The 11,938-nt window shown below is 51.3% G+C and overlaps 1 gene segment (V, D, J or C); it reads left to right on the top strand.

Moving 5' to 3' along the window:
- Positions 1 to 4,112: 4,112 nt before the first annotated feature.
- Positions 4,113 to 4,617, top strand: LOC106724630 (the record flags this gene model as incomplete). The annotated part of the segment is given in 2 exon segments: positions 4,113 to 4,201; positions 4,297 to 4,617. Coding segments are annotated over 2 exon segments (367 nt in total), but the record flags the coding sequence as incomplete, so codon positions are not given.
- Positions 4,618 to 11,938: the final 7,321 nt, after the last annotated feature.

The raw sequence follows: 11,938 nt of genomic DNA, 5'->3' as shown, positions 1-11,938 counted from the left end.
CTCAACTGCCTTTCCCACTGGCCTGGTCCCCCCTACTGCCCCCCCTGCCAGCCTGCTCGCCCACAACTGTCACCCACTTGCCAGCCTGGTCGCCCCCAACTGCCCTCCCCTACCAGCCTTATTGCCCCTAACCACCTCTGCCTTGGCCCCACCACCATGGCTTTGTCTGGAAGGAGGTCCCGCAAGGTCTCCCAGTCTAATTAGCATATTACCCTTTTATTAGTATAGACTAGAGGCCCGTTGCAGGAAGATTCTTGCAAGAATAGGGCTTCCTGCGGCTGGAGCGAAGCAAAGAAGGAAGCGAAACCCGTTCCCGCCTCCACTGCCCAGCTTGCTTCCCTCCAGCCTCCACCGCCCCGCTTGCTTCTCCATGGCTTTACTCCCTTCTGCAGCACTTAACTTCCTTCTACATTGTCTTCAGTCTTCGCTCCCATGCCTGCGTATGTAAATTAACCGCCATCTTTGTTGGGTTAATTTGCATACTCATCTGATTGGCTGGTGGGATAAAGGTCACTTCCTCAATCTGATCATGTGACTCCTGTAGCTAAAATCATACTTGATTGTGGGAAGTTAAATGATTCCCCCTCAGATGGGGACAAAGTCAAGAAGGTCCACTCTTACCTCTTCTACTCAACATTGAACTTGACATTTTAACAAGTGAAATAAGACAAGAAAAATGCATAGAGACATTCAAATATGAATGGAGGACACGAGATATCCATACTTGCATGTGACATAGTTATCTATGAAGAAAAATCAAAGGAATCCACTACAAAATCACGGGCCAATACACAAAAACAGATGTATTTCTATACACTAGGAATGTATAAATGGAGCCCAAAATCAAAATTTAATTTGTGGTAACCTCCAAAGAGATTAAATATTTGGTTTTAAATGTAACAAAACCAGAAATTCACCAAATTCTAACAAAATAAAACAAAGAAGCCCTAAACAAATAGAGACATAGATTGGAAGATGCATCACAGTGAATATTTCCCCACAAACTGACTTGCAGATTTCACAGAATATCAGTCCAAATCTCAGCACGGATTTTATAGACATGGACAAACTGATTTTAAAATTGATATGGACAAAGGACAAAGGAACGGAAACATCTAAGCAATATTGTTATAGGAAAAATAGTTGCAGGAATCACTTGCCCAATGTTAAGAGTTATCATAACTGCAGTGGTGTTGCCAGTGTGGGGGAGACAAAGCAGCAGATAAGGGGAGAGAACTGAGTTCTTGTGGGAAACCATCAACAGAAGCACAGCTTTTCACAGAGGTGCAGCCTCAGGAGGAACTTGGCAGCACCACTTGTCACCCAGAGTTCACCCTAAATCCCCCTGGTGACTGGAGGGGCCTCATGTGTTTGCTCATTGACCTGATCCCAGGGAACATGAGATCTCCTGCCTCTTTAGGACAGGAAGTAGGTTTGTACCTGGGAGCCTGGAGCCCCCTGAAGTCTGGCTGCCCCCATCCTCCCACAGAAGTGGGGAGAGGGTGCCCCCTAGTGGTCACACTTCAGAGTAGGTTCCAAGTTCCCCAGACAACACGCTGGGGAGTAAAGGTGGGGAGGCCTCAGTGAGCTTTTAAACTGACATTGAAACTTACATGCATGTTGAAGGTGCTCTATCCTGGCACCTGGGAAAACAGACTTTTCCCTAATTTAGGTTTGTATTACCCTCAGCCCTCATGGTGCCTGACCAGCTGGCTTCCGGCGGGTCCCCCACAGCGAGGCCCAGCATCAGCCTGCAGGAGAGGGGTCTGGGTTGTTCTTCCTCATTAAGTCTCTGGAGAGAGGTTCCAGCCCAGCTCCCCATGCACCCCTGTACCCTGGCACTTGGGGATGCCCTTCTGGGGGCCTCTCTATCCTAGTTTCCCTCTTCCCAGCAACACAGACAACCCCCAGGTCTGTTGGTCCACCTGGCAGGACCCTGGCTGCCTGCATGCGGTGCAGGGGCCTCCACAGTGTTAACTAGACATGGTGGGAGGGGCCCTAGCCAGTGGATAGAGCATCAGCCTGTGGAATGAAGGGTCCTGGATTCAATTCCCATCATGGGCACATACCTCCATTGTAATCTCCATTCCTGCCAGCAAGAGGCAACTACTCAATGTGTCTCTATCAGCTCTCTCCCTCTCCCACAACCTTCCACGATCTCTAAAAATAAGTGGGAAAATATCCTCGGGTGAGAATTAAAAAAACTAACCAAGTAAGGAAATCTTATTTTTTTTTAATTGAAAGAAAAAAATGGTAACTGGTAACCCCAGAACCCGGCAGGTGTTTCTCACTGGTTGAGAATTGACCTATGAACCAGAGGTCATGGTTGGATTCCTGGTCAGCGCACATGCCTGGAACCCCAGTGGGGGGTTTGCCAGAGGCAACTGATGGAAGAGACTCTCTCATCATTGATGTTTCTATCTCTATCCCCCCTGCTTTCCTCTCTGAAATAAATAAAAATATATTATAAAATAATAATAATAAATGAAAAGGAAGAGAGAAGTAAGGCTTTGTGGTGTTTGACCTGCCCATGCCACTGCCTCGAAAATAATAATAATAAATGAAAAGGAAGAGAGAAGTAAAGCTTTATGGTGTTTGACCTGCCCATGCCCCACTGCCTCGCCAGCGTGATTGCACTTCCCTAGTGGTGGTGGCAGCCTTCCCAGAAGGAACAAGCTGGCCACAGACCCAGATACCTGTATCTGTCTGTCCTCACCTGCCTGGGGCGGTGGGAGGATGACACAGGTGGCCACTCTCCTCCAAGAAGGGAGGTGCTCACCTGTCCCTAAGGACGACTTCGTGCCTCAACTTTCTACCCAGGATTTTGCTTTCAAGAGCAAACATATTCCTTTCTAATCTTTTTTTATCCTCACCCAAGGATATTTTTTCCATTGCTTTTGAGAGAGAGTGGAAGGGAGGGAGGGGAGGAGAGAATCATTGATGTGAGAGAAACAGATTAACTGGTTGCCTTCTGCACGTGCCCTCACCAGGGCAAGGGCCAGGGAGGAGCTTGCAACCTTGACCAGAATCAAACCTGAGACTCTGGTTCACAGGCCAACACTTTATCCACTGAGCCAACTGGCAGGTCCAGGACTCCATTTTTTAAATTGATTAATTTATTTCTATTATTTTTTTTATTTTGAAAGTATCACGCATGTCCCCCTTTTTTCCAGCATTGACCTCCTCCAGCTCACCCCCATCACCCGCCAGGGATCCATTTTTAAAGGATGGAAATCCTCCCACATTGAGAGGCCTGGAAACAGGACTTTTGCACAGGAACTGATGGGAAGCTGAGTGAAATGTGTGGATTCAGGAAGGCAGGTGTGAGCTGTGACAGGGACAGCAGGTTTGAGACAGAGACTTCGGCCACAGTGTCCAGCCCAGCCTCTCCTGCCTCATCACTTGTATACGTTCGAGTTTTGTGGAAGATCTGACTGGCAAAAACAACATGGAGAATCTTTTTTTAATATATTTTATTAATTTTTACAGAGAGGAAGGGAGAGGGATAGAGAATCAGAAACACCAATGAGAGAGAAACATTAATCAGCTGCCTCCTGCACACCCCCCACTGGGGATGTGCCCGAAACCAAAGTACATGCCTTTGACCAGAATCGAACCCGGGACCCTTCAGTCTGCGGGCCAACACTCTATCCACTGAGCCAAACCGGTTAGAGCAACAAGGAGAATCTTTAAGTCTCAAAATAAAAATATCATTCCAATGCAGATTCTTATTCCACAATCCAAGAAAGGCAACATGGCCCACAGCGGGTGAGGGAGAGCGAGAGGAAGCCCAACTGCCTGCCTCTGGGTGCAGCACCCCTGGGTCCTCATCAAAACCCCAAGGATGGAAGACTCTCAATCCTGGAAGCTGCCCCCAAAGGAATAGGGTCAGGGTGACTGGTCTCAGGAAAGGAGGGAGGAAGGGTGGGTCAGGATGGGACCACTTGTGGCCAGCATCCTTGAATCCTTTCCCATCTGGGGTCACCCCGTAGAATGACAAGGTCAGGCATGCAGCCCAGGGTCCCAGCTGCACCCTTATATCCAGACTCCATGCAAATGGGGCTCTCCTCCTGCTCATAAGAGAGGGCCCTGCCCTGCATGTTGGGGAGACACCCAGAACCCAAGTGCCTGAGACAGGACCCCAGCGGCTCCACCATGGACTTGGTGCCAAGCTGCGTTTTCCTCCTGATCATTTTTCAAGGTCATTCTCAGGAGAGGGGAGTGCTGAGACCTGTGCCTATGCCTGTTTTTGCTTCCATGTGATTCTCAGTCCACCTTGTGTCTCTGTGTTTGCAGGTGTCCAGTGTGAGGAGCAGCTGGTGGAGTCTGGGGGAGGCCTGGTGCCGCCTGGGGGGTCTCTGAGACTCTCCTGTGCAGCCTCTGGATTCACCTTCAGTAGCTACCACATGAACTGGGTCCGCCAGGCTCCAGGGAAGGGGCTGGAGTGGGTCTCATTAATTAATCCTGATGGAAGTAGCACATCCTACGCCAACTCTGTGAAGGGCCGATTCACCATCTCCAGAGACAACTCCAAGAACACGCTGTATCTGCAAATGAACAGTCTGAGAGCCGAGGACATGGCCGTGTATTACTGTACAGCAGACACAGTGAGGGGAAGTCAGTGTGAGCCCAGACACAAACCTCCCTGAGGGAGACAGCAGGGCTGGGCTGCATGGGACGCTCGGCCACCAGGGGGCGCTAGGGACCAGCAAATCCAGGTCCCAGCTCAGAAGCTGTCCCTGGAGGGGTTGTGCAGGCTTCCTATTGGGGTCAATGCTTTCTTCCCTCCTGTTGTCCCTGGGGCAGCTCCTGCTTCCTTCTTTGTGTCTTTAATTCTCTGCAGGAAAAAAAGTAGAAAGTGGCCGTGTTTTCTGATCTGGTTGACTTCTCATCTGCACCCTTCCTATCACCAGGTCCCTGAGGGTCTGCTCTCTGGGTTGACAAGGAAAACATTCTAGGGATGCTCATCCCCCCCACTGAGAGCGATGTCCCCCTGCCTCCCAAGCAGTGCTGAGCGGGGAACGCAGAGTCTCAGCCCCAAACCTCACCTGAGGGTAGACAGCCCCTTCCTATGCCCTGGGAGGAGCCTTTGGGGCCATTAGCTGCTTGCTTCTCACTGACATGGCTGCACAAGGAGGTTTAGGGTCCAACCACTGTGAACACTACCCCTCCGTGAGCCTGGGAGGTGACCCACCTCTCAAGGTATCTGGAGGCAGGAAGGAGGCCCAGTTCTGGGGCCTATCACAGCCCTGCTGGTCCCTGTTCCCCATGTGTCAGAAGAGTCCTGTGGGACGTGTTCCAACACCTGTTCTGCTTCCCCTAGAGACTCCACCTGGATTCTGAGAACCTGCTGAAGGAGACTTGGTCCCCACCCACCTCTGCTGTGCCTCCAGGCTCCGCAGACACCACCCCATCCTCACCCTCTGTCCTCTACTGCCCATGATCACAGGATGTCCCTTGTGGCTGCGCTCTGCCCTCTCCTTCCCACCCTGGTAGGTTTTGTCTAAATGCACCCCCACTTCAACCCCTCATGCCCATCTCCTGTGCCAGTCCCTCCCTGAGACGCTAGGGCCAGGGCTACTCAGGTAGCATGAAGCTGGCCTCAGACGCCCTGCTGAGCCCACATGCAGTGCCCACGTGTGATATAAGACTGTGGGGCCCCACCTCTGACAGGTGGAGACACAGCTGACCACTGACCTCAGAGCACCTCCAATAGCTCACACCTGTATGGAGGGAGCCTCCTGGGGGCCCCTGAGCTGCAGAGCATCACGGAGGAAGAGCCCATGACCACTGGGGTTAGAGGGCAGTCAGGGAACGGCTGGTGCCTGGTCACCTATAATATTGCCAAAATCCCGCTGACCAGAGCTCAGGTACACAGGGATCTCTGTGAATCCTAAAAGTGCAGGAAAACCCTGCCAGTGAGGCTCAGTGGTTGAGCATCAACTAATGAACCAGGAGGTCACTGTTCAATTTTCAGTCAGGGCACATGCCCAGGTTGTGGGCAACATCCCCAATGTGGAGCATGCAGGAGTCAGCCAATCAATGCCTCTCTCCCATTATTAATCTGCTTATCTCGCTCTCCCTCTCCCTTCCTCTCTGATATCAATTTTTAAAAAAATAAATAAAAATATTGCAGGTTTGATTTATAGTATGGGCAAAAATGGGAGGTAACTGATCAATATTTCTCTCTCACACCAATGTTTCTCTCTCTCTCTCTCCTTTCCTCTCCCTCTAAAATTCAATGAACATGGTCTCAGGCAAGGACAAGAAGATCCAGCCTGGCTCGTGTCACTCAGCGGTTGAATGTCCACCCAGGACCCAAGAAGTCACTGGTTCAATTCCCGGTGAGGGCACATGATGGGGTTGCTGTCTACATCTCCAGTGGGGGCCATGCTGCAGCCAATCCATGATTCTCTCTCATGGGTGTTTCTCTCTCTATGCCTCTCCTTTCCTCTCTCTCTCTAAAAATCAGGAAAATTACATTTAAAAAAATCTATATCTATATCTATATCTATATCTATATCTATATCTATATCTATCAATATCTCTGGAAGAAGAGGCACATTGATTTTATCCCTAAGGAGTCACTGATTGTTCCCACATCCTATTTCCTGACCACCTCCTGCAGCACATCTCCTGCTATGGAAGAAGAGGTCCCTGGGCACGGTGACCAGGACCCCAAGGAGGGCCTGGTTCTCTGAAGGCACAGTCAGCACCTCCTTCCAGAAGAAGCCCCGAGACCAGGACCTCCCCTCTCTTGTTGCCCTTTGTATGTGCAGACACCTCCCATATGCAAATGCCCACATAGCCACCAGACACACACACACAATTAGCGTCCACTTAAATTCAGGGCCTCCTCGGCCTGGAGAATACTTTCTGGGGGACGAGAACCTGGCCCGCAAGAGCATGACTTGCATGTGGTTCTTCCTTTTCCTGCTGTCAACTCCCAGATGTGAGTGATGCAGGGCTTAGACGTGAAGAAATGAGGATCCTGCATCTGAGCCCAGGATTCACTGTGTTCTCTCTGTCTCAGGTGTCCTGTCCCAGGTGCAGCTGCAGCAGTGGGGCACAGGACTGGTGATGCCCTCACAGACCCTCTCCCTCACCTGCCCTGTCTCTGGTCACTTCCTCACCAGTGGTTAGTGCTGGTATTGGATCCGCCAGCCCCCGGGGAAGGGGCAGGAGCGGATGGGGAATATATGTAGTGACGGGAGCACTAACTACAGCCCCTCCCTCAAGAGCTGAACCTTCATCTCCAGAGACATGTCCAGGAACCATTTCTCCCTGCACCTGAGCTCGGTGACCACCGAGGGCAGGGCTGTGTATAACTGTGCAAGAGACACAGTGAGGGGAAGTCAGTGTGAGCCCAGACACAAACTTCCCTGAGGGAGGCAGCAGGGCTTGGCTGCAGGGGGTGCTCAGGACACCAGGGGGCGCTCAGGACCAGCACTGGGCCAGGACCAGGACCAGGTGGAGAGTTGAGCAAAGATAGTATTTCCTGCTCTGCCATAAATCAGTTTTGCTCCAAGGCTAACCACAGAGCTCACAGAAAGCCCTTTCCTATGTCTAGTTTTACGGATTGTATATGTGAACAAAAAGGGGTCTCTGTCATAAATCTGACAAAATTCAGTGACTGAAAGGAACCTCCCAGGGGCTCTGATCACACATTCCTACCTGGGCAGTCCTGGGGGTAGGCCCACCCCAGGCCTATCACTTTTTACTAAAAGGCTCATCTTTCCCTTGAGCAACCCCGTCCATTGTTCCTGTGCATCTAGGTTAACACACCTGTGACATCAGCATGATCACCCTCAGGAGAGCACCTCCTGGAAACTGTCCTGTCATCCAGGCCCCTCCTGCTCTCTCCCACCTCCATGTCACCTTCCTCACCTTCCCGCCTTAACTTCAAATGCACAAACGCAGCTGCAAACGGTTATTTTCCATGAGTTTGAGGTCTTGCTCCCCAAAAGTTTTTGTCAGTTTGGCTCCAATAAAATCTTATAAAACATTGTCTCCATGTTTGGACATTTCTTACATCAACATATTATCCTTTCTTCACTTACAACATACCTTCATACATGTTTCTCCCCATGTGTACAAGAAAGTGCACACAATTATTAAAAACCTGCCACCTCAACAGGATGAGATCTAAAGAGTTCCCACCCTTAGGTGTGTTGGCCGGAGTTCCAACCACTGAACGACACCAGCCAGGGCTCCATTTTTAATAGATGTAAACTCTCCCCATTTGAGAGGCTGGGAAACAGGCCTTTTGCACAAGAGCAGCAGGGAAGTCCAGTGAAATCTGTGGTTTCAGGCAGGCAGCTGCGTGCTTGTGACAGGGAGAGCAGGTTTGAGATGGAGGCTGTAGCCAGAGCATCCAGTCCAGCCTCTCCTGCCTCATCACTTGTATACGTTTGAGTTTTGTGGAAGATCTGATTGAGGAAAATATCCAGGAGAATCTTTCAGTATCAAAATAAAAGCATCATTGCAATGTGAATTCTTATTCCCAAACCCCAGAAAGGCATCATGGCCAATGGCGGGAGAAGGAGAGTGAGAGGAAGCCCCATCCATGTGCCTCTGGGGGCAGCACCCCTAGGTCTTCATCAAAACCCCAAGGATGGAGGACTCTCAAACTTTGAAGGCAGCCCCCAAAGGAATAGGATCAGAGTGACCAGGTCTTGGGAAAGGAGGGAGGGATGGTGGGTCAGGACGGGACCCCTTGTGGCCAGCATCCTTGAGTCCTTTCCCATCTAGGGTCACCCCATAGAATGACAAGGTCAGGCATGCAGCCCAGGGTCCCAGCTGCACCCTTATATCCAGACTCCATGCAAATGGGGCTCTCCTCCTGCTCATAAAAGACGGCCTTGCCCTGCATACTGGGGAGACACACAGAACCCAAGTGCCTGAGACAGGACCCCAGCGGCTCAATCATGGACTTGGTGTCAAGCTGCCTTTTCCTCCTGATCATTCTTCAAGGTCATTCTCAGGAGTGGGGAGCGCTGAGACCTGTGTCTGTGCCTGTACTTGCTTCCATGTGATTCTCAGTCCACCAGAGTCAAGGACACTTCTGGAACACCATGGGCAGAAGGAGGTAGGCTCCTAACCCAGCTGCCCCCTCCTCAAGTCCAAAGTACATTGAAGACTCAGGGTATAGTCAAGGAAGCTAGAGAACCCAGAGGTGGACGTGTCTGATGGGGGAGGCGGAGCCTCTTCCGCTGTCTCCTGTAGAATGTGTCTGAGTGTCTGCATCAGGTGCAGGGTGTGGGTGGGAGCGTGTCAATGTATGAGAGTGCAAGTCTGTCAGAGAGCACTGTCTCTGTGTGTCATAGTGTCTGTGTGGCTCTCACCTTCTGCCCCTGTTCTCCTCCCTCCCACAATTCTGTGTCTCCTGGGGCCATACCTGTTCTTGGCCCCCATTTGGCCCCAGGCCCACCAAGGACTATGTCTTCACCTCCTTTCTCCTTATTCCCTCTATTGCTTTTAGATTGGTAGGCCAAAACTGGCAGTGCCCTTTAAGATCATCCCCTTATGTTAGTGAAAACCCAAAGAGAGGAGAAAACCAGCTTGAGTTACACAGCAGGTCAGTGGAAGAGCTCAGATGAGCACCTAAGCTGAATCCATGCTAACTGCCTGAACCACTCCCTCCAAATCATGGCTACTCTTATCCAATGCAAGCCTTCTCCACTCCTACCTGCCTTTTGGAAAAAACCATAGCTCTGATCTCCCTCTTAGCCTCAGTGGGACCATCTTACTGAGCTCCAGGTCACAGTAGCTGACACCCTTTGGAGTAGCCCACCAGCACCTCTAACCCAGTACATCTACAACCAGACTCATCTTCAACCTGTGGCTGTCCTCTCTCCATCACTCCTTCCTTCCCTTGTCCCGGGGCGGGCGGGGCGGGGGGGGGGGGGGGGGGGGCTCAAGATCAGCAAACTCAGGTCCCAGCTCAGAAGCTGTCCCTGGAGGGGTGGTGCAGACTTCCTATTGGGGTCAATGCTTTCTTTCCTCCTGCTGTCCCTGGGGCAGTTCCTGCTTCCTTCTTAGTGTCTTTAATTAGATTATCTGCAGGCAAAAAAGTAGGAGGTTGTGGGGAGCCGATACAGGGTTAAGCCTTGGACTGACCTGTTGGCAAAGTCACAAACAAGTCCCTGCTTAGAGGGCACAGTCCTCTTAACATAATTAGGCTTGACCTTATAATGCTCCCTAGATCTTATCTGGGAAGCTAATGGGCTGAGGGAAGTGCAGCAAGAACAAGAACAAAAACAAGTGAAACTCACAAGAACAGTGTAACTTTGGTAACCACTACCTTGTTTACCTCTGACTATAAAATAAAGGCTCAGCTTGCCTCTGGATTTTTCTCTGTGGCCTCAGCCAGGCACAGGAAGATCCACAGAGACAAAAGAGAGCTATGCTGATCATCTGAACGCTGTCTCTGTGTAAATCATTCTTTGCCGACTCTGTCCATACCTTTGGGAACCCCTGGACCACTGGCGCTGGACCCTGGCAGGCGGTAACTGTGTTTTCTGATCTGGTCGACTTCTCATCTGTGCTCTTCCTTTCACCACATCCCTGATGGTCGCTCTCTGGGTTGACAAGGAAAACATTGTAGGGATTCCTGTCCCCCTCACTGAGGCGACTACCCCCACCTTCCACACAGTGCTGAGCAGGGAACAAGGAGGCCAGGCCCCAAACCTCACCTGAGGGTGATCAGCCCCTCTCTCTGCCCTGGGAGGAGTCCGTGTGGGCAGTTAACCATTTGCCTCTCACTGACATTGCTGCACCTGGAAGTTTAGGGTCTGAGCCTGCGAGGGCTGCCCCTAGGTGAGGTTGGAAGGGAGACACAGCTCCCAGGCTGTCAAGGAGGGAGGCAGGAAGGAGGCCCAGTGATGGGGCCTGTCACAGCCCTGCTGGGCCCTGTTCCCTGTGGGTCTCAGAACCTGGTCCCAGGGACATATCCCAACACCTGTCTCACTTCCCTTAGAGAATCCACCTGTATCCTGAGAACCTGCTGAAGGAGACATAGTTCCCACCCACCTCTGCTGTGCCTCCAGGCTCTGCAGACACCACCCCATCCTCACACTCTGTCCTCTGCCACCCACATTCTCCCCCCTCAGGCCTGCACGGAACGTCCCATGTGGCTGCGCTCTGCCCTCTCCTTCCCGCCTGGTAGGTTTTGCCTTAAATGCACCCCCATGCCATCCCCTCATGCCCATCTCCTATGCCAGTCCTTCCCTGAGACGCCAGGGCCAGGGATACTCAGGGGGCATGAAGCCAGCCTCAGCCACCCTGCTGAGGCCACTTGCAGTGCCCACGTGTGATGTCAGGCCATGTGGGCCCCACCTCTGACAGGTGGAGACACAGCTGACACTGACCTCAGAGCACCTCCAATAGCTCACACCTGTGCTGACAGAACCTCCTGGGGGCCAGTGAGATGCAGAGCATTGTGGTGGACAAGCCTATGGCCACTGGGGTCAGAGGGGGGGGGGGGGGGCTCAAGATCAGCAAACTCAGGTCCCAGCTCAGAAGCTGTCCCTGGAGGGGTGGTGCAGACTTCCTATTGGGGTCAATGCTTTCTTTCCTCCTGCTGTCCCTGGGGCAGTTCCTTCTTCCTTCTTAGTGTCTTTAATTAGATTATCTGCAGGCAAAAAAGTAGGAGGTTGTGGGGAGCCGGTACAGGGTTAAGCCTTGGACTGACCTATTGGCAAAGTCACAAACAAGTCCCAGCTTAGAGGGCATAGTCCTCTTAACATAATTAAGCTTGACCTTATAAAACTCCCTAGATCTTATCTGGGAAGCTAATGGGCTGAGGGAAGTGAAGCAAGAACAAGAACAAAAACAAGTGAAACTCACAAGAACAGTGTAAACAAGTGAAACTCACAAGAACAGTGTAACTTTGGTAACCACTACCTTGTTTACCTCTGACTATAAAATAAAGGCTCAG

Source organism: Myotis brandtii, unplaced genomic scaffold (assembly GCF_000412655.1).
Source record: "Myotis brandtii unplaced genomic scaffold, ASM41265v1 scaffold910, whole genome shotgun sequence".
Lineage (NCBI taxonomy): Eukaryota > Metazoa > Chordata > Mammalia > Chiroptera > Vespertilionidae > Myotis > Myotis brandtii.
Note: the sequence above shows the minus strand (reverse complement) of the source record. Positions and strands in the feature narration are given on the sequence as shown.